At 38.2% G+C, this 23564-nt stretch overlaps 1 protein-coding gene across 1 annotated transcript; it reads left to right on the top strand.

The window, feature by feature from the left end:
- The first annotated feature begins 279 nt into the window (after positions 1-279).
- Positions 280-16216, top strand: ISCA1 (iron-sulfur cluster assembly 1). The gene is made up of 4 exons (XM_020978911.2): positions 280-493; positions 9243-9296; positions 12936-13041; positions 14329-16216. The coding sequence occupies exons 1-4, from the start codon at positions 413-415 to the stop codon at positions 14475-14477; spliced, it is 390 nt and encodes a 129-aa protein (XP_020834570.1). The 5' UTR covers positions 280-412; the 3' UTR covers positions 14478-16216.
- The last annotated feature ends 7348 nt before the right edge of the window (positions 16217-23564 follow it).

Below are 23564 nucleotides of genomic sequence, written 5' to 3'. Positions count from 1 at the left end.
CAAACTGGAACACCACACCCCCACCCCGGGCGCCCCTCCCCCCGCGCCAAAATCCCCGAGCTTCGCTCTGACGTCTTCCCTTCCAGCGTCGTGACGCAAGAGTACCTTAACTTCGTTGCGCGGTCACGCCCTTCGTCACACAGAGGAAACACTGAGTGCCGGCCCGAGTCTTTCGACACGCCCTTGCACCCCTTACAGGCCCTTCCTTTCCTGTCAGTCACTGACTTTTGTCCAATAGCAGCGGGGAGGAGGGGAGGGGCGGGGGACACGTCGTGCCGCGTGCGGCAGCTTGTGGCGTCAGCACGTCTGTCGACCGTGTCCATGGAGAGCCGCTGAGCTGCCGCAGGACCTCCCTGGAAAGGGAAAGGAGGGGGGAGGAGGCGGAGGAGGCGAAGGAGGGAAAGAGGGAAAGATGTCTGCTTCATTGGTGCGAGCCACAGTCCGGGCGGTGAGCAAGAGGAAGCTGCAGCCCACCCGAGCAGCCCTCACCCTGGTGAGTTGCGTTGTGCGCGGTGGCCAGGTGCCATTCGGGCTCCGAATGGCCCTTGACATTGATTTCACCTCCATTTCTCCTAGTGATACGAGAGGTCTGGGTGATGAGGAGAGCAGAGGGAAGCAGCTCCGGAGCCAGTCGGGTACCCTGGGCTGGGGATGGGAAAAACTTCCCACCTGGAGCAACTGGGATTTCTTGGATCTCCGAACGAGCTAGATAAACAAGTGTCGGGTCCTGAATCTTTAAGGGTTAAAGCGGTTCTGAGGATGAACTACATTTCCCAGCAACCCGCGCACCCTCAGACCCCCTGAGCCCAGGCGGGCAGGGGCGGGGCCTCGAAGCTGTGCTTGAGAGATAGAGAGCCCTGTTGGGAGGAGTGTGTGGAGCAGAGTTTTTGTTGTTGTTGTTTTGTATTTTATTGATGCTCTTTTAAAATATTGTCATTGACGTTAATTGCCACCCACTCCCATGGAACACTTCTTTGTATAAATAATAAGTATAGTCAATTAAAACAAATTACTTTGACCATGTCTGAAAAATGTATTAAACAGGTGTACAGACTAGTTAAAGGCACAAAGAAAGGACCCGATGTTATCACATGGGTCATTCCCTACCCCTCTCTCCCCTTGCGGTTCCTGGAGGGTCCACATCTTGCAGATCCCACGGAGCTGTAAGGGACTGTAGAGATCATCTTCTAGCCCAATGCCTGATCCCTACAGAAAAGGAAAAGAGGTCTAGGAGATGAAGGGGCCATGCAACTGACCTCACAGATAGAAAGCTGGAGATCCAGACTTCTAACCTCAAGACCATCCGTCATTAATTCAACTACAGCTAGCTTCCTCCTACTGGATGTAGACTCTGACAGAGAATTAACAAAGGACTGGATTGTAAGCTCCCTTAGGGAAGAAACCTGTGTTTTATTGGTGTCTTGAAAAACACGTGAAAATGAGTAAGAGGACACACAGCAGAAACACACAAACATCAAATATAGGCGCCTAAACACGTGGTATCTCAAACATCCAATATTTGTGACTTTGGGAGATGGTGATTTCACTAGGAAACACATTACTATTTTTAAGCATTCTTTTTTGACATTTTCCCCTTAGGTAAAGAGAGATCTTCCTGTAGACTCTGCTCTTTTGATACCAATACTTCTAACTCTGGAAATAAGTGACTCTAAAGAAAGATAAAGAACTGAATTTGTTAAAATGTTAGAATTGAAAGGAATTTTAAAGATCAAATGAGATAATATTTGTAAAAAACCTAACACAGGGCTTGGCACATACTAGGCACTATATAAATACTAATTTCCTTCCCAGCTCCCTCCCATTATAGTATCATAAATTTAGAGCTGGAAAGGACCTTTGAGACATCATAGACAAGGTAAGGCACTTGCTCCTGTCTGACCCCCAAGACAGGAACTTAGATTTCTCAACTCTCAGTCCAGTGTTCTCTGAATTCAGTCCTAATTTTCTTTTTTTTTTAATGTATTATTGATTCTTGCTTTTCCCTCCACATTATTAGTACATCCTAAAGACTCTTCTGTTTTGTAATAAGTAAGTATATACTAGCAAAACAAATCAACATAGTGGCTCATCCAAAAATGTATACTTCATTCTACGTCTGTGTTCCACCACTCTCTACTGAGGCTCTGCCTGCTTTTAATTTAATTTAATTTTATTGCCAATTTTCCTTTTATCATGAACATGACAAATATTAACAAACATGAACATTTCTCTGACCATGAACAGGAAAAGATTTGATGAAGCCACGAATTTCCATTATACGCAGCTTGAGAGATGTTTTTGCTTATATTTCAGATTTAGTGGTAGATATAACAGTGTTCTGCTTGTGTCTGTCCCTTTCTAAACTTCCTTATGCTCTCTTCTGTTCATATTTTAAAATGATTCATTGACATTTTCTTTCTTTTTTTAGTATCACTATGAATATCCTGTACTCCTTTCCCAGTTCTCCCTTACAACACATCCTTCCTGCCCAAATAAAAACTTTGCCGTTTAACAAACAAATATAGTCATGGAAAACAAATCCACAGATGTCTGAAAATATATTTCTCATTCTACATCTCTACTCCATTACCTCTCTGTTAAGAGGTAGAACACGTGAGTCATTATCAGTCTTCTGGAGATGTGATTGACCATTCCATAGACCATAAACCTTAAAAGGCATAGGGGCAGCTATATGGAATAGCGGATAGAGAAGGGTGAGGGGCCTTGTATGCAGAAAGACCTGAGTTCAAATCCTTCCTTGGATACTTACTAGTTGTGTGACCCTAGACAAGTTACTTAACCTCTTCCAGCTTCACTTTCCTCATCTATAAAATAGAGACAATAATAGTACTTATTTCAGAAGGTTATTGTGAGAATCAAATGAGATAAGTTTTTTACAGACCTGTGCTGCACTGGTCTGACCATGTTGCTCTCCAGTCAATAAACTCCAGTGGTTCCCTATTACCTCTAGATGAAGCATAAAATCGTGTTTTGTTTTTAAAGCCCTTCATAACCTGGCCTACTCCTTTTTTCCAGTCCTTTTACACATTACTCTTCTCTATCTACTTTACAATCCAGTGACTGACCTCCTTAATGTTCTTCTCACAAGACACTTCCATCTCCCAATTCCAGACATTTTTACTGGCTATACAACCATGCCCGAAATGTTCTCTCTCTCCTCCTTGATTCCTTCAAGTCTCAGCTAAAATCTCAACTCCTTTTCGAGGCAGTTGGGGTTAAGTGACTTGCCCAGAGTCACACAGTAAGTGTTATGTGTCTGAGACCAGATTTGAGCTCAGGTCCTCCTGACTGCAGGGCTGGTGCTCTATCCGCTGTGCCACCTAGCTGCCTCTGAAATCTTAACTGCTGCAAGAAGCCTTTCCTGGTCCCCTTTAATGCTAGTGTCTTCCCTTTGAGATGATCTCCAATTTATCCTGTATATCCTTTCTTGTACACAATTGTTTTCATGTTGTCTCCCTTCATCAGATTATAATCTCCTTGAGGACAGAAACTGTTTTTGCCTTTGTTTGTATCCACAGTGCTTACCACAGTGCCTGGTGCATAGTAGGTGTTTAATAAATGGTTATTGACTTGTTGACCTGGCTTTACAATGTTGTGGGCTTTGTATAAACTATTCTAGTTATCATCACTTCACTCTGCTTCAGTTAATATAGGTCTTCTCGATTTTCTGAATCTACCCTTTTTTTAAAAATCATTTTTTAGCAATAATGTTCCATTATGTTTACATACCATTAACTTGTTCAGCCATTCCCCAATTAACAGGCAACCAACTTTATTTCTAGTTCTTCACTACAATAAAAAATGATACTATACTTTTTTTTTGTACATATAAGTCCCTTCTCTCTTTGGTCTCTTTGCAGTGGAAGCTTGGTAATGGTATTGCTGAATCAGAGTTTTCACAATTTAGTGACTTTGGAAACATCATTCAAAATTACTTTCTAGAGTAGTTGGACCACTTCACAGCTCTAGCAGTCTTTCTGCTTCTTAAAAATGACTCCATAATAAATCAGTTCTGCTTCTCATTTACTGCCCTAAATGTTAAGATTAGATTGCCCACAGAAATGGATCTGATAATTGATAGAAATTTTGGTACCTAAGAAGGATGACCCATTTCATGTAGCCTTTTGCAGTTCTGCTACTTATTGGCTTTATGAACTTGGGCAAGTTACTTAACCTCTGTGGGGCTCAGCTTCCTCATCAGTAAAACAAAGAGGTTAGACTAGGCAGCTTCTTAACTTCCCTTCCAACTTCAAATCTCTGATCCTGTGATAGTAATTGTTGGCCACCTAGTATGCGATATGCTGATAATTTGGTCTCGATGTCCAAAAACCCTAAGAAAGTAGCATGGCAAAGTAGAAGGTCAGTGAACTGGGAGTCAAGTGATCTAGATTCTTATTTGTTCTGTTAATTAGCTATATGACCATAGATAAAGTATTTTGCCTCTCGTGACCATGGTTATTCATTGTCAAATTAATAAGTTAACTGATCATCACAATGACCAACTATAATCCCAGAGGATTCATGATGAAGCAGGCTACCCACCTCCTGAAAGAAACTGAGACATTTTTATTTTGAAGTGGGCAGTTTGGGGAATTTGTTTTCTTTGACTATATGTATTTGTATCGGGGATTTTTTTTCTTGATTGCTCAGTGTGGGGAGGGGATTTAAGAAGGAAAGAAGGCAGAGCTTCATTTTTTTAAATTTAATTTTTAAAAAATTTTAAATAAAATTAATAAATTAGACTAGTCAACTGAAGTTCATTCTAAATTATGAAATTCCATAACTAGGGTGTGTGAGAGAGATGGGAGATAGGGAATGGGCAGAGTGTTGAGGAAAAAAAAACTACCTGGATTTCATCTCTGGTTTTTTATTCATTGTTTCTGATGCTTTAGTCTTATTTCAAATTTTCATGTTCTCTAGCAAAAGTCAGTATGTTGTGGACTGGAGCACTCCAAAGGGTAGATAACATGAGAACCTGAAAGGGAGGGGAAGATATCATCTTACTGTTTTTGTTTTACCTTCTTTTTTACTTGCTATACTAATCTGTCACTAAATCCTGTCATTTCTCACTTCAGATTATCTCTGAGTTACCCTCCTTTCTGATATGCTGATAGCAACCTAAATTATCTAAAATACTGATTTCATTATATCACTTCCCAGCACAAAAGTCCATATGGCCCTGGCTGCTTGGTTTAGCTCTCCTACCTAGCTTTTGTTTTTTTAAATAATTCCCTTACCTCAATTCCCTACAATTTAGCCACCCTGTTTTCTCATAACTCCTTAATATAAACCCCTTTAATCCAGTCAGACTGATCTGCTTATTGTTCCATGATCCCACCTTGTCAATTTTCATGTCCATACTTTTGTTTTCAAAAAATTATAGGATGATAGATCCAGAGCTGGTAGGAACAGATGCTTTATTGATGCCATTTTAAAAAATAAAAGTCATTTCCCAGTATACTTTCATTGAATCTTTCCTTGTAACAAAGAAAAATAGTTAAGCAAAAACAGCTGATAAAATATCTGACAGCATATTTTTACCCAAGACCCACCATCCTGTCACTCTTCCCCATTTGGGGGGAAGTAGATTTTTTGAACCCAAGTATAGGATGTTATATCCCTATTGAATTTTATCTTAGATTAATTCCATTGTTCTAGCCTATTGAAAATTTTTCAGATTCTGTCATCCTATAGTCATTTCTCTCAACTTTGTGTCATTTGTGTATCTGATAAATAGGCCAACTATGCTGCTGTTCAGGTAGTTTTAAAAATATTGAATAATACATGCCCGAGGAATTGTCCGTGAGGATCTGGTGATAGGGAAAGGCTTTATGGAGAATGTCCATATTGCAGTGCATCTATGATCCCAGTGATATGGGTGTTCCAGTGATGCTTATCATAACCCATTTATACCTGTTTATCCTGTGGAACTCTTGTCCATGTCCCTCTCCAGAGAGGGGGGAGGGGTGGTTTCCCTACCTGCTGATGAGGCTCCCTTAACTCTCTGGACATTGAGGACAGCAGTGGAGCAAGCTGACTGCAGTTGTTCTTTGCTGTCAATCCATGCATCACATTCCCCAGTAGACTGTAAAACTCTTTGTTTTATTTTATTTCTCCACTACCAACAGCTGACACAGTGCGCCCTTAATAAAAATTGATTAAAAGCCACTAGCTGGTAATAAAGCCTAAGATTCTGCTGATACAGTTATTTGTATTTGACCTAGACAGTCGCCTTCTTCATTCCATTCAACAGTTGGGCTTGTTGTTTGTCACCATTTGGGGCATAGACTCGTAAGCTGGGAGGTACCTTAGAGATCATTCAGTCCCCTATCTCTGCTTCCTCTAGAAGGTCATCCCCTTTCTTCTGTTCACCGAGGATGTAGTCCCTTTTCTGGCTTCTAGAAGGCAGATGTTAATATCCTTCTGTAACTACTCAACCTCTGCCTTCACCACCACACAACTTTGTTTCTTCTCCATTCCATACTTTTCATATACTCTTAACAATCTCCCCAAACTGACCCCACCCATTCATAGCCACTACAGTTCCTCTTCTGTTGCCACACCCTTTCCCTGCTTTGTTCCTAGCTCCCTCTAGTTTCCCAAATAGCTTCCTTTTTTCCCTTAAACTTCCTTAAATTGTTCATTCTGTCTATGATCCTTTTCTCCTTTTTTCTTGTTCCCCTTATAACTCCTTTAAGATATTAATGCTCCTTAACACACACACACACACACACACACACACACACCCCTCCTCACTGCTTCTTTTAGTAGAATTGCAGAATTTAGATTTGGACAATGCCTTTCAAAAGTTTTTGTACTTTGGAAAGGCATCATCCAAATCTAAATTTATAAATGTGTTTTCTGTTCCTGAGATTTAGAAATGTGTTCTGTTGATCCAAGCTTGATATTATTTATTTTAATCAGATTTCACCTCTATTAAAAATGTTGGGGGAAGAGGATGACAGAGTGAGTCCATACACTCTTCTATTGTTAGTACTTCATGAACCCAAGCATTTGTGCTTCCTCTGTCCAGGATTTTTGACTCAGCAGGGAAAGTGGTGGTCTAGCAATAAACTGATGTAAGCCTGAAGCTTGGGTTTGCCGCTCGTCCGTTATAAACATATCGCTATCAGATAGTATATATGATAACATCTTTTATCTCAGAGCCACTCCAAAAAAGATGCTTCAGTTCAGAAGAGGATAGAACAGGGCAGTTTTATTAATGTTTTGTTAAATTGAGTTTACACATTAAAAACAATAAATTATGTAACAACTTCATAACAGTTTCATATACAGCCTTCTTTTTATGTTTTGTTTATTGAAATATCTATTGATGATTAAGTTCATGATTTTTTTTAAGATGTTTGAAAGACCCAAATCTAGGGGTGGGGAACCTGCAGCCTATAAGTCCTCAAGTACGGCCCTTCAAACTTCAGTCAAAGGACCATACTTGAGGACCTAGAATGCCACATGTGGCCTCAAGGCCTCAGGTTCTGCCAATCCTTCTACCAACAACCCAGTGCCTGGGAGTAGGGGAGGAAAGGGGGTAGACTTGGACAACTTCGGTTGTGAATACTGAATTAGTAAGTGATACATTGTTGCTAATAGACTTTAAAAAAATAAGACTTGAGTGTTGGGTGTAATACTTCAAAACAGGCCTGTACAACATGACAGCGCACAAAAAATGTAGAGGATGTAAAAGAAAGTAAAGAGATTACCCCACTTAACCCGCCTTCCACTAGTCACTATCATGCCATCATATAACTTGGCGGGTGGGTTGCCACTGTCCACTCTCCTGTTTGTCACATGACTCACGGAAACCAGCCATCAGCAGTCTGTCTCTAGTCTGAGAGGAGCAAGAGTCCTGTCTTTTTGCTATTTTCAGTCATTACTGGTATTAAACCGGGACAAAGTGAGTGCAGCCATGTGCCAGCACAGCTTACATCCCCTACTTAATGAGGGCCAGCAACACCAAGGGCTTCTTACCCTCTTTCACTTTGAGGCTGCTCTCCAAGTTACGTGAGTGTGTGGCACTCTCTCCGAGGTCAGACATTCAGTTCAGTATTTGTATGTGGGCAGTTGCTGGGATTTTTTGGTTCTAACATTAAAGGTTTTGGGGTGAATTTGTAAAGTGAGTGTTAAAAAGAAATAAAAGATTGAATTAAAACAGAGTATTTAATCTGGAGTGGACAAATAGATACTTGTTTACTTGCATGAAAAGTAATAGCCATTCCAAAGGAATACAGTCCCATTCGCCATTTGGAATCAGAATATCCTGACTTAAGCAAATTGGACACCAATGAAAAACAAAGTGTCCAAATTGTTGAAAAATCTCAGTGGGGAACAATGGGGTTTTTCTAGAAAGTAAATTCAGAAAATGATGTTAGTTTTCAGATTTCTAAAGAAATCTTTCAAACATGATTCTGGAGTAAGATAAACTAATTGCTGACAAGAAGTGTAATGCATCCCATTAACTAAATGTAAACAGAAAACCAGAAGAATGTATTAAAACTTGTTCCACTTAGCAAAGTAATTTTTTTAACATTAATGTGATTTCATGATAAATAAAAATCTTAAGTAATAAGTATAATTAATTGATTTTAGTTGAATTTCCCTTTTAATATGGTTTATTTGCAAAATAGTTGGGTTTGGGGAAGGGGTTTTGGTGAGGCAGTTGGGGTAAGTGACACAGCTAGTAAGTGTCAAGTGTCTGAGGCTGGATTTGAACTCAGGCCCTCTTGATTCCAAGGCTGGAGCCCTATCCACTGCGTCACCTCGCTGCCCCTATTTGCAAAATAGTTTAATCATTAATTATACCTTTATTGGAAAGTGAGCCAATAAAAATCTATCTTCAGCCCGAGGAAGTTTAGCCTAGTTTAATTTTGGCCCCTACCTACTGCCAAGTTGGGCAGGTCTGCTTTAAAATATAAAGCACAAGACATGAGAAGTAGAATGTAACCAAGTTTTTTTTATGTGGTTCCCAGCAGAGTAGAAAGACCTGGGTTTGACTCATTGTTCCTTGTTCTGGAACTTAGTGCCTTTGTTTGCCATCGGGCAAGTTGTTTCACTTCTGTAATGAGGAAAGTTATTTTATAAATTGTAAACTCCTGTTTGAATACTAATGAGCTATTGTTATGGTTCTTTTTGAGAAAGACGCTAAAATCTGTGGAGAAGATAGAGTAGACATCTAAATCAAAATTTAATTTTCTTTTATTTTTCAGACACCATCAGCTGTGAATAAGATAAAACAGCTTCTTAAAGATAAACCTGAAAATGTAAGTAGGAAATGATTCGTGACCGTGAAATGAAGATTGTGTTGGGAAATTGTTTTACACTTATACCAGGTATAACAATATGTAGTGGAAAGAATTCTAGATTTTATGGCAGAGGACTCTCTCTGGGACCCCCTTTTCTCACCCATAAAAATGACGGGGGTTGGACTCCACAATCAAAAGTCTCTTCATGATTGAAATTCATAATTTACTTACCTGGAATAAGTGATATAAATCCATTTCTTACCTATACCCTGAATATATTCTGTATGTATGTAATTGTTTGCATGCTGTCTCCTACATTAGAATGTGAATTCCTTAAGGGCAGGAGCTGTTTTTGTTATGACATCCCCAGAACTTAGCACAGTGCCTGAGGCTGCGTAGGCACTTAATAAATGCATGTTGATTGACCAAAAGGAGAAAGAAACTGGTAATTAAAGATGATCTCCAAACACATTTGAATTTGGATTTTTGTCATTCCATTTAAAATCAAGTAAGCTTTCTGAAGATTAGAGAGCAAAAGATAGAGTGGGTTTATTTATTTGTAACTACTAATAATACAGATCTGGAGAAGGTAAGAATCAGACTTGTCTTTTGTACTCAACCTTTTAAGTGACCTTGGTCCAATTCATTTAATTCTAAACCTTCACACAGTCTATAGAATGAGTAGCAGGCAGTGCAGGATAGAAGAGCATAAGCCTAGGAGTCAGGAGACCTCAAGTTCTAATGCCAGCTCTGCCACTAACTAGCTATTGCCGTCAGTGAGTCGTTTTATCATACCAGGAAGAAATGTTGGCATTTGTAATGTGCTTTTTTACCTAAAACTGTAGGGTAGTTTGTTTGTTTGCTTTCCAAACGAATCTATGTAGTACCATAGGGCTAGTGTCCATTTGTAATCCCTGCTACTGGGGGAGACTGAAGTTGGTGGATCTCTGGAGTTTGGGAGTCCTGAACTCCACAAGGGTTAAAGGCAATTACTTGTCTGCATTAAGTCTGGCAGTGGTGTGATGAGCACCCAGCCAGGGAGGCACACGAGACTGCATACGGTTGGGGAAAGCAGTCCAGGTAAAAATAGCTCAGGTAAAAAATGGAACGGGTTTAAGATTCCATGCCAGTCAGTATTAGGATCTCCCCCATGAAGGGCTACTATACTTGTAGCCTAGAAAAAAATGGGGAAAACATAGTCTCAAAACACACACACACACACACACACACACACACACACACACACACACACACACACACAGAGTCAGATGTTTTCATATAAAATTATATTCTGTGGCAATTTGCTATACAACATGTTTACTTTTAAATGTCCACATCCATTCCTAATAATTATGTTTGGTTGTGTCTTCTTGTGTGATGCACACTTTGGCTTCAGAACCTTACCTAACATGGATTATTATTTATCCCTGTGTGAACATGAACTGTCTGTCAGGTTGTCTTTAAGCATGGAGGCAGAAGAGAGCAAACTGTGCTTGAGAAACAGCCAGGGGGTCTAGTCTGGCTGGAATGTGCAGCATGTGAATTCAGAAGAGTCTGGAGGCTGGAGAAAAGTGTTGGGACAAAATCTTGATTTCCAAGGAAATTGTATTCTATCTAAGCTGAAAGGTATAAATGAAGAACTTTTGGGTAGGGGGTGTGAAATAATCAAAGATATAGGTATATAGGATAAACTGGAGAGAGGAAAGACTATAGGACAAACAGTTTATAAGCCTGTTGAAATAAATCAAGTAAGAAATAATGGGACCTGGAACTAGAGTGGTAAAGAAGAAAAGGGGACAGGTGGAAGGAAATGTAGTGATAAGATTTAACAACTGCTTGGTTCTTAAGGAAAAGGGAGGAGCATTCAAAGACAGGCCTTAATTCTGAGTTATGGGAAGGGTTGTGATGCCATAAGCAGAAATAGAAAAATTAGGAAGAATATCAGATTTGGGGGGAAAAGCAAATCCGAAAAAATTGGTAACTGAAGAAAGCAAAACCAGAATACACAGTATGCATCCTTCTTGGAACTATGTAAAAAGAAAACTGTGGACACAAATATAGAAGTGAATAAAACCAGAGGATGCAGAGAAAACAAACTAATAAACTTGTGGATGTGCATTATATTTAAAAATTCATTTTTAATTGTAAATCCTTATAAATTTATTCTTACTTGGTTTTATTAAAGTCAGGGTTTTTTGTTTGTTTAACTTAAAAGGAGGTGGCCCTTTAGAGCGGACCAGTCCAGGAGGACAAAGACCATGGGGTTTTGGGGATTGCCATATGTTTCCTAGTGCCCAAGGCTCTCATTTTCAACACAGAGCTCTGCTTTGTGAAGGGGGAGCAATTGAGAAACAAGCAGCCGTCCTGGGGAGAGAGAGGCACCTGGAGAATCTTTTAGGATTTCAGGCCATAAGTTTGTTAGGAGACCACTGGAGCAAGTATCAGGAGAGTCCAACCCCAGTTCTGCCGCTGATTTGATGTGTGTGACTGGACAGACTTTATCACCTCTCTGGGCCTCAGAATTTTTGTTTTTGTTGTTCGTTTATTTTTAATGGGAGCTTAGACCAGATACTAATGTAGCAGGAGCCTGGGGCCTACCACACTATATGTGGTGGCAACCCCCTCAACCTGCTACTTGGCTCATTACCATTCTCATGGTCCTGAGTTCTAAAATAACCCAGGGCATATGTTTGGATATTTCCTCATTAATTGCAAAAATTGCACGTCTCTCTCATTCAGCAAGTTTGTAGACCTCACCACACTCCAGTCTATTAAATGTTGCTTATTTAATAAGCTAGAGAAACCTCTTTTCCCATAAATATCTATAAATCAAAACCCTTTATTCGGTTTAAATAAATATTGAAGTTGCTGGCTATACCATGTCTTAATGGGTTAATAATAGCACGGAGATGTAAATGATTGTTTGCAGTGTGTAAAGATCATGAAGTTACCTTTGACCATTACTACAGTTTGGCTTCTCATTCATATAACATGGTTCTGCCATTTAGTTTCCTCCAGATAACAAGGCTCTTCTCAAGAATCTTCTTCATCCTCTTGCTCTGTACCTTCTGTCTTTTCACAGATGACTCTTCACAGAATTCTCATTATAATGTTTCTTCACCGTGTAGGAGTTAAGTTCTCCCAAGAAAAAAGTTTTCCCTCATCTCAGACTTTCACTATTAACTCTATCTTTTCTGTCTCTCTATAGAGAGACTCAAACCTCATAGAGTAAAATGTTACTCTCTAAGCTTCCCTGTATCTTGAAGATACGAGTAACAATTTCTGTACCTCTACAGAAGTGTTACACTAACATAAAATTAGGAGGAAAAAAGCTTTCTTTTACTGAGTTGTGAAAGAAACATTTTAAAATATTTGTGGGCTTATGAGTTTTTTTATAATATAAAGAGGTATTCTATTATAAATGCTTTCCTTAGGGAGCAGAATATGATTATTAACCCTTGTAATGAAAAGAAAATTTTTCCTGCTTAGTCTTTACACAGGGCTATTTTAACCAAAGAAGTAATGCCTGTCCACATTTTCTAGTTCAAATATGGATGAATCAAGATTGGTAGCTGAGTTTTCAGTGTGTTATTGTCTGTGTCTTTGTGTAAAAACAAAATTTATGTCAAAGAAAAAACACTTTAAATTCTCTTTCAGGTAGGTCTGAAAGTTGGAGTCCGGACCAGAGGTTGTAATGGACTTTCTTACACTTTAGAATATACCAAGACAAAAGGAGAGTCTGATGAAGAAGTTGTTCAGGATGGTAAGTCTTTTCTTAAAAACACGTGGCAACTTGATCTGCCCCCCAAATCCTACCCTTCGCTGCATGAAGCACGTGTTATTTCATCTAATGAGCCAGCATTGTTAAGCTTTTTAAACAATAAAAAGTCATTTTACTCATCTGCATTTGTCTGCTTTTCTTAGGCAGTTTATAGGAAGCTAACACTCCTCCTTGTACCCTCCAGCAATCTTTTTTTTTTTTGATTGAAGCAGTAGCCTCACAACTGTTCAAGTGAGTGGTGCCAACCTGTGCTTTGGAGAAATTCTTATGTTCTTGACCTCACCTCTAGGCTTCTGTTACTAGGAAATGTGTTTTGCTAGCTGGCCAACAAACTCAGAAAAGCTCCTTTGAAAGACAAATGAATAATTCTTAACCTTCTAGAAAACTTCCTAACTCAAGTGTGGAACGTATGGTATGAAGTACCCTGGGTTTAACATAGTTACATACCTTAGGTGCTGAAATTTGACTCATTTGATTGTTTCTTATATCTGAGGCATGCTAATCTTTTGCCACATACCCTTTTCATGGGTTTTTTTCTTTCTTTAGGCTGTAGTGAGTAACAGAAGGTTCTGGGTCTACCCTTAATGAAACCAGCTGGGTTTTTTTTAATTCTAAAATTTAATTTGCTTAAAATAACTTTATTTTTGAAACAAAAGGAAGAGATTTTAGAAATAAGATCTATGCTTAAATACTATTTAATCTTTTATAAAAAGAAAAGCAACTATACTTTGTGGTTTTTTTGGTCCAGATTTTCTACCAAATATCGGTGTCCCCAAGTTAGGCCAGATTTTGTATTTTATCTGTGTAGTTGGCTCATTACAGTTTCTGTAATAATTACCAGTATTATTAAAATAATAATATTAGTTAGCAGTCATTGTGCATAGCTCAAAATCAAACAATAGAATAGCCACGCTTTTTTTAAAAAAAAAAAAGGATAAGATACTTGCTTCTTGGGCAACCTTCACAAATTTATTGCTTAGATTTTAAAGTCAGGTGACTGCAATGAAAGGTAAATCAGTGTTTTACATGGAAACATCATTGGCAGAACTCCAGCTACCCTACTGTAACTGCTTTTATATATGAGCTGTAATATTGGTACAAGGGGAAAAAATTAGGAAACTAATAACCACTTTGACAGAATTACTAAAACATATACAAAGCTTCCTGTTTAGCTTTGTGGCTTCTGTTTGAAGTTCACTTGTGCTTTGGTTTGGCAAGCTCTATGAGAATGTTCAGGCACTGTGTAACATATGTTTTGTTTTCCTTAAGGAATTAGAGTGTTCATCGAAAAGAAAGCACAGCTAACACTTTTAGGAACAGAAATGGACTATGTAGAAGACAAATTGTCCAGTGAATTTGTTTTCAATAACCCAAACATCAAAGGAACTTGTGGCTGTGGAGAAAGCTTCAACATTTGAAAACTCAGGACTACTTTGACATTAAGTATCAAGAATGCTCGTGCTCAACCATTTGGCTTTCTAAAGAAATCATATTTCTTTCAGGTTCTGGGCCTTGCAGTGTATGGCTACCTTATGAGGAAAATAAAGTTAATGCATTTTGAAAATAAAACCATTGTGTTAAATTCCAGAAAAAGTGGTCTTTGCACCATCCTTTAGGTGACAGACTGAGTTCTAGGAAATTTTTGAGGAGCACTGTTACTGTTCTGTAAAGAAAAAAACAATCCTTATTCTGAGTTTGTATCTCTATTTGTTATTTCTCTTCTAACAAATTTTCATTGTCCTTATCTTATTGATTAGATTCAGTCTTGCATTTCACATAGGTGTGCACAAAGTGGCTATCTGACAGGTGTAATTGTGTAATTCAACATTTTTACATTTCAATTCCTGATTTTTGACTCTCAAAATTCAGGCAGAAAATCTGACTCCTGGTGGCAGAGGACTTTGGAGATCTCTCACCTAGCCAAATTTGTCAGAGCCTTTTAAAATGTTTATCAAAGCTTTCTTTATCAGGAGGCCTTAACTTGAAACAGTCTTGGTCACTGAGTGTAGATAAGAGTTTTTAGGAACACTGTAAAGAATTTCTAGGTGACAGCGCTTTCTAAAAATATATATACCAGGTCCATAATTTTTAATTCCTTGTTTGTTCCACTCTAGTTGTCTTTCTGAAGCATGAGTCCTAAGCTCGATTGTAATTTAAGGGCTGGATGGAATCTTATGTGCCATCTAATCCAGCCCCCAAAGGCCTGATAAGGTGGGGCAGCCTGCCCAGGGTCCCATCCTTGAGATCATGGAACTAGCTAATGGTAAAGCCAGGACCAGATTTAAGTTTCTTAACTCACAGACAGGCTTTCCACTGGGCCACAGTGCCTCTTTAAAGATCCATGTCTCTTATCTCCTTATAAGTCATACAGATTGTCTGTGTCTGTGCTTTTAGGCAGTAGAGGGAAGTGAAGGATCTGTATTTGTCTTGACTGTGAAAAGAAGAAAGTGGCCTTTTTAGCTGGTTGACTTGTTAACTGAATTCCTTAGTCCTTCAGTTAAGTGGAGTACTGTTTTCTTTAAGTGACAGAATTTGGAGAGAAAGTTGTTTTAATTGCATTCTTTCTTTACATCTCTACAACCACAGTTCTAAAACTCAAAGAGGGTGAGTAATAGAGCAAGCTGAAAATCCTTTTTAAAAAAATTAGTATAACTACTATAGCTGTTGTGCTCCCCTTCAGTAGAATATGGTTGTCTTTTCTAAAGTTTCAAATTTAATATTTTCTAAATTCTAACTTCTGTTGCTGGAAGATTAAAGGAATAGTCTTTTTAAAAATGAACAAAAACTAATGCTCTTCCCTACAGTTTTTTTCTGGCAGTGTTCATTTTATATCCTAGTTCTTGATTCTGCAGGGTTTGACATATTGAATGCTTAATTTTGTGTGGTAGTATCTATGCGTCGTGTTTGAAAGTTAAGACTGTCAGAACTGAAATAGTTTTGAGTTCCTTTAAATATGATTGTCATGTTCATATCCTGCTCACTTGCATCCTGTTCATAGGAACCTGACGCACAACACGCACAAAACTTTAAGAAGTAATATTATGTAAGTGATAGTAACAACTTGTGTAGTTAATATTATTTTGTTGATCCATTTATAATTTGTGCAATATTGTATGTAGAAATCTTTGTTGCCAATAAAATTGTATCCTCTGTATAAGCATGGGATTGTGTTTTTTGACGAAGAACATAAAAGAACTGTAGGCTACTAGAAATCATCACTCACAGAAGGACAGCCCTGCTAGTTTCCTCCCTCATGTCTAGACTACTGCCATACCTTCCTAGTTGGACTTCCTCCTCCCATTCCATCTTACAAATAGCTACTAATTCAACATTCCTCAACGTGGTTTTCATCATGTCACTCACTTGCTCACGATTCTAGCAGTCACAACTGGAACACAACCTCTCCTCCAAAGCCCTCCATCATTTGACAGTCCTCTTCACCAGCCTCATTTCTTGTTGCTCCCTTATTCAGGCCATCCACTCAGTCAAGCTGGTTTTGGATCTTCCACACAACCTACCCGTCACTGCCACTCTTCCTGCCCAGTAATAATGTTTGTTATAGCTGACATTAAAGAGTATTTTAAAGTTCATAGAATGCTTTATATCTATCACTTCTATTGAGCTTCACGATATCCCAATGATCTCCATCATATTGGTGAAACAGCTAAGGCTCAAGAGCAGTTAAGAGGCTTGCCCAGAGTCAAACGGCAAGCAAGCATCAGAAGCAGGATTTGAACTCATGTTCTTTAAGTCTAACACTCCATCCATTACTCCAGAGTGCTGCCTGAGGTGATTGTGGTTTGATCATGTGACTGAAGGTCAAGCAGTTGGACCAGATGACATGATTTCTCAATCCATTTCTAAGATCTATGATTCTAAAAGTCTCTTGGGTACCTTGTTCATCATCTTCAAGACTGAGCTTGAAACCCTAATTCCAAAAAGCCTTCTTTTCATTTTTCCTACCTGCTTGCCCCATTTTAAGTATCTCATCCTGTCAATTTATGAGGCCCAAGTAGTTTATGATCCCAAGTTTTGACACACATTTGTACAGATTCAGAAATTCATCCTTCCAAACTTTTAAAGAATGACCACCGTCTTAGACAGATTGGAACACAGTTCATTTAAAGAGCACTTATAAATATTTCCCAAAGAGCATCATTCTTTTCATTAAGTGATAGAAATGTAATCAGTTTTAACTAAATTAGAAATAGGACTCTGGGCCCCTGTATATACTTTGGACTCAATGTGTACAATCAGTAATATATTCATTTGAATTTGTTGATTTAGTACTGTGGCCAGAATTGTCTGTTTCTTGGTTATATTATGAGGTACATAGTAGGCAGTTTGGAAATTTTTGACTGACTAATTTTTGTTCTATTTGATATGATCCTTGAAGCAATGAAAATATTGGTGACTTGAACCTCAACTAGAAGAATCACATCAATTCAGTCTCAAATCTCTACCATTTCTCATTAGTTTATCAGCATCCCATTCCAAACCTGAACAGCTCAGCCTTGAGGAAGACATCTGATGCTTTGCTACACTGATTCTTTGATGTCTTATATGAACTACACGTAGTTACCTGGATGCTCTAATTGCTATATATGGTGATGCCTAGAAACTTGCAAATCACTCTAAGCATTAACTTAATTGGTTCAATTAAGCCTGTAATAAATAGCCCTTTTTCAACTTAACAAATATTTTTGAAGGCATCTACTGTATGCTAAGGGTGTAGAGTTTCAGAAAAACAAAAGAAACCTTCTATATGTAATTATTGACATGATATCTCACGGTGATTCCATCATGGAAGATGGGATAAGTTTTTTGTTTTGTTTTTTTATTTTGTTTTCACATTGATGCTGGGTGATTTCCAGTACTTCCTGTCCAGGAGGAAGCAACCTTTCTTATGGAGTGAGATCTGAAAAACCAGGAAATGGAGAAACCTGTGAAAACACTAAGCTGCCTAAAAGCCTGGCTGAATTGATATCTGGATTTAGTTTGAAGTCTCACGTGATTCTTCCTAGTGCTGAACCCTTTGTCCTATTTCTAATTTGGTTAAAACTGATTACATTTCTACCACGTAACAAAAAGAATGATGTTCTTTGGGAATTATTTATAAATGCTCTTTAAATGAGCTGTGTTCCAATCTGAAGAAGACAGTGACCATCCTTGGAAAGTCTGGAAGAAAGAATTTCTGAATTCATACAAATGTGTGTCAAAACTTGGGGTCGTAAACTGTGTGGGCCTCAGAATTCACAGGATGAGATGCTTAAAATGGGGTAAATAGAAGTTTCATTTGCTCCTTTCTCTAAAGACAAGATGGGTTCTGATGGGAGTAAAGACCAGAGTGTATATATTTATAGGGCACCCACAGGCTATAGAAGCACTGAAACATTCAGCCACAGATAACAATACCAACTGATTGTTTTGTGTTGCCAATTCTCATGAGGCTCATATAATAATAACTAATATTTATATCGTGCTTTAAGATGTGCAGAGTGATCATCTCATTTAATCTTCACAACCACCCTGGGAAAGAGATTCTCATTTTACAGATGAGGAAACCAAGGCTTAAGAAAGCTGTAAACTCAATAGTTTAGTCAGAGTTACTACTTCAGAATTTAAAAAGACGTATTTCTTTTTTTTTTATTCTGAATATAAACAAACAAACAAAAAGAGCATTTCTAGACATGTTGTTTTGATGAGGGCAAGAAGAAAGGAATAGAAAAGGGGGTCTTCTAACATTAAAGTAACTTATGAAACATTTACTATGTACAGAGCACTTTCATGCATATGGTTTAATTGATCTGCACAGAAACCCTATGAGGCATATTATCTATATTTTAAGGCCAAAAAAACCCTGATGCTAGAAGAGGCTATACCTAAGCTAGTAAATTCCAGAGGTAGGATTCAAATCCAGATTTGACTGTACCACATTATACTACAGTCTCTTAAAAAAAAACACCTTTTAAAATTCAGTTCTAGAATTTCTTAAGCACTTTGTGGGAAATACAAACAAAAAATGAAAACTCCTCCACACCTCCAAACGCTTCCCCTCCCCCTGGCCAATTCAGACCTCTAGAGGCTTAAATTCTACCAGAGAGATGCAATGTACTCAGATACATTCATACAAAATAATAATTCGTAAAAGGTACATCCTTTCACCTCTGGGAAGGAAGTGCATTCCAGGTATGGGGAGTGGAATGTTGTGGCCAGCAGAGGTATCCGACCAGCTTGGCTGCCCACAACACTCTCTGATGTATCCTGAATCAGATTAAAATGGAATTGGGAAATGTTTAACAAAATAAACAACGAAACATAGCCATTACATTTTAAAATTAAGTCACCATATGCAGGCTGGAAGGGATCCTTAAGTACGGATTTGTATTTGAGTTTGATACTACTGGTATACCAAAAAAGAAGAGAAGAGGAGGAGGGAAGGAAATAGGTATTTATGTAGCACCGACTGTATACCAGGCACTGTGCCAAGCACTTAACAAATGTCTCAGATCCTCACAACGACCCTTTGTGGTAGGTGCTATTCTTTTCCTCATTTTACAGTTGATGAAATTGAGGTCAACAGGTTAAATAATTTGCTCAAGGACACACAGCTAATAAGTGTTTAAGGCTGGATTTGAATTCAGGACTCCCTGACTCCAGCCCAGCTCTCTGCCTACTGCATCACCTAAATGTCTAGGGAACAACAAGTAAACACAAATGCACCACCTCCATATTAATGAACTCTGAAATTCCCTTTTCTGATTACAATCTCATTCAGTGGGAAACAATTGTCTACTATATGCCAGGCACTGTGCTAAATACTAGGGACACAGAAAGAGGGAAAGGATGGTCCCTGTCCTCAAGGAGTTCATAACTTAATAGGGGGACACAACAAGCAAATAAATAGATACTAACGAGCTAAACATAGGACAGAGTTTAGGAAGAGGAGGCACTTTCTCAAGAAGTTTGTCCTGAAATAGGGAAGAGATGTAGGACAGTATCTCCTGTAGATAGTTGGACCAAGTGAAGGTTTTTAAGGTTGGAGGTGATAAGGGCATGTTTGTACATAGCAAGAAAGGAGGGGCAAAGATAAAGGCCATTTTTTCTCCTGAGACCAATAGTGAAGGAAATAATGGAGGAAAGTGTTTAAGTAATGTTGAGATGAGGAAGAGGAAAGAAGGGGGAGCTTTCACTAAATGATCTTTTTTTTTTGTGGTATGAATTGAGATCCTCGGGAAGAAAGGGGTACCATAACGGAGCTTGAGAAGAGATGAGAAGGTTTAGAGCAACCACTATGGGTAATGAGATAATTAGTCAATTAAGAAGAAATAAACCAATTGTCTAGCTTAATGAGGAGCCCAATCGAGATCAGATAATATATATTTGTAATGTGCCCACTCAGTGTGGTTTTGGGTTTCCTTCCAGCTCTGTTTAGCAGCACATGAACAGAAGTGAAGCATGCAGGTAGTGGGTATACTCCATGGCTGGAGCTTGGCATGATCAGCAATTGGAATTGAGGATAGATGATAATGGAAAGTTGAATTGGTTTACTAAGAGATTGAAATAGAAAAGGGAGGAAATACAGGCAATTCAAGGATGATGCCTATGAAAGAATTGAAGAATAAGGGGAATAGAGGCCATGATGAGGACAAAGGACAGTGTTAGGGTTAACAAGGCAGAGGGGAAAATGGAATGGTAAAATATCTTATACCACAGTTTATCCAGCTATTCCCCAAATAATGAGTACCTAACGTTTCCATTTTTTGTTACCAAAAAATAATGTTGCTAGAAATGTTTTTGTGATTTTTTTTAGTATAGTTCCAAATTATTTTCCAAAATGATTGATTGCCCCACAGTTCTACAAAGTGTATTAGTATATTTGTCTTCCCACAGACCCTCAAACATTTACATATGTCTTTTGACATTTTTGCCAATCTGACTGGTATGAGATGATACCACAGGGTTGTTTTAATTTGCACTTATTACTAATAATTTTGAGAATTCTTTCATATGTTGATAATTTGCATTTCTTCTTTTGATAGTTGCCTGATAACATCCTTTTGTCCATTTATGTATTGGGGGAATAGCTCTTGTTCTTATATATGTTTATCAATTCTCCACAGAAATATTTGCTGTGAAGATTTTCCCCCAATCAATAACTTCTCTTCTAATTCCTGCTGCATTGATTTTGTTCATGCAAAAAGCGTTAAAATTTTATGTGATCAAAACTATTTTATTTGTTGAACTGCAGAGCAAAGTAAGTAGAATCAAGAGAACAATTTAAGAAATTACCACAATAACATAAAGAAAAACATCCCAGAAAGACATTAGAACTTTGATCAATGCAATGTCCAACTTTGACTTCAAAAGGCTGATGGTATATAACATGACTTCTCTTTCAGAGGCAGTGAGGCAATGAACTGTAGGTATAGAATGACACACACTTGTCAGAAGTAACCAACATATAACTTATTTTGTTTGACTTTTTTTCTTACTTGAAGGAAGAAGGGTGATTGGGAAGTGACAATGCTCTAAAAAGGAATATCAAATAAAACATTTTTTAGATAGTTGGGTTGTTTTAGGTGAGAAGTTAAAGATTAATTGCTTCATGGTGACAGAAGAGCTGTGGAGTGCTATATTATGTTAACCTCATTCTCTTTTTATTTTTCCCTCCCTACAATGGAAACAGTACAGAATCAAATACTACACTTTTGTTATAGAGCCTGATTGGTACGTAAGCTAGGACCATATATGCTTAGCTAAATAAAGGCTTATTTGCCATAGATACTTTCTTGTTACAAATGCATAGTATATTGTTATGTATTTATACACATATATACACATGTCCTATGTATACATATACATATACACATATGAATATATATGTGTATACACACATGTCCTGTATATACACAGGAAGTTGAAGATTGCGTTGTTATCCAGAACCCTTTATGATGATACTCATTACGGTGGAATTTTAAGTGTCTTGCATTTAGTCAACAAATATTTACTGGTCATCTACTATGTTTAAATCAGTCATTGCATTAGATGCCAAGCACTGTGTCATCATTCTTTCGTAAGTCGATTCTATGCTGTTCCATGAAGGAGCAGCATGGGGAAAATATACAAGCCTGGGCTAGGTCACTGTTAGTGAATCATCCAAGTTCAAGCAACAAAGTCAATGATAGAGTTGTGATTCAAACCCAGCTTTTCATGTATGGCACTAGGTTGTGTTTATGTCATTAGTAAATTACAGTGTTATTATCATCACTTGGGCAGGAATAGAATACCCGCATTTTCCCTACAGTACCTACCTCACCTTAGTTAAAGCAAAATAGAATCAGGATTTGGAAAGGACCTTAGAGATAATCTAAGGTATATCAACATGTACCAGGTTAGTCAAACCACTACCACCACTTTGACCATCATCTCCCCTCCTGACCCTGATGGAGATAGCCCAGGACCTTGAATCTAAGAGCCTTGGAAATAGTAGTGCTTCTAGCCCAATGTCCTCAGCCATCATCCTGAGAAGCAACATCTGTGAAAATGCAGCCAAGCTATTGCTCCTGCAGGGGCTATGGCCTCAGCCACTGAAGACAGACAAAAGGAAATTCTTGCTACCAAATTCCTTGACACTTTCAAATGGTTCCATTTCGGAAACTGATATGATTTTTACCAGTGGAAAATATATTAAAGAAGAGGCATTAACATCTGCTTTGCTGCTGAGTCCTCAAGATCATGGAACCTTTCCATCTGATTTGTATAATGTATATTCTGATGCCCACCACTCAGTTCTAAAACATAGCTTTTATCTTGTCATTTCTTGGCCCCATCACATAGAAAAGAAATTCTGGATTCAGCTTCACATTCAAAGGCTTCTACAATCTGGAAAAAGCCTAAGTTATTCATTCAGCATTTAACAAATATTCACTAAATGTTTGCTATGTAGAAGACTCTGTGCTAGATGCTCAAGAGAATAGATACAAAAATAAATAAAACTTTGCCCATGACTTCAAAAAGCTTACTTTGTAGTAGTACTAGTACTAATAGTAGTAGTAGTACAAATTTATAGAGAGCTTACTGTGTGCTAGGCACTGTCCTAAGTGCTTTACAATTATTATCTCATTTTATCTTCACAACAACTTTGGGAGGTAAGTGCTATGCCTGGTACCTTTGCCTCTTCCCCCTACTCCATTTTCAGTTTCCTTTTATGTATTATCTTTTCTCATTCCATCCCATCTTCTCCAGCAGATTGCCTCTTCTATCATTCCCACTCTCCAATTTATCTTCAATCTCTCCCTTTCTACTTTCTCTTCTTCTACTTCCATACCATCTACAAACATGCCCATGTTTCTCCCCATCCTCAAAAAACTCTCAATTGATCCATTCATCCCCCCTCTAAATATCACCCCATTTTCTCCTGTCTTTTGTAGCTAACCTCCTTGAGAAGGTCATCTCTAATAACATATTTCACTGCATAGTCATTGCTACAGCATAATTGTTGC

The sequence above is a fragment of the Phascolarctos cinereus genome, unplaced genomic scaffold (genome assembly GCF_003287225.1).
Source record: "Phascolarctos cinereus isolate Bilbo 61053 unplaced genomic scaffold, phaCin_HiC Scaffold_4;HRSCAF=312, whole genome shotgun sequence".
Lineage (NCBI taxonomy): Eukaryota > Metazoa > Chordata > Mammalia > Diprotodontia > Phascolarctidae > Phascolarctos > Phascolarctos cinereus.
The sequence above is the reverse complement of the archived record's forward strand: the minus strand, read 5'-3'. Positions and strand labels throughout refer to the sequence as shown.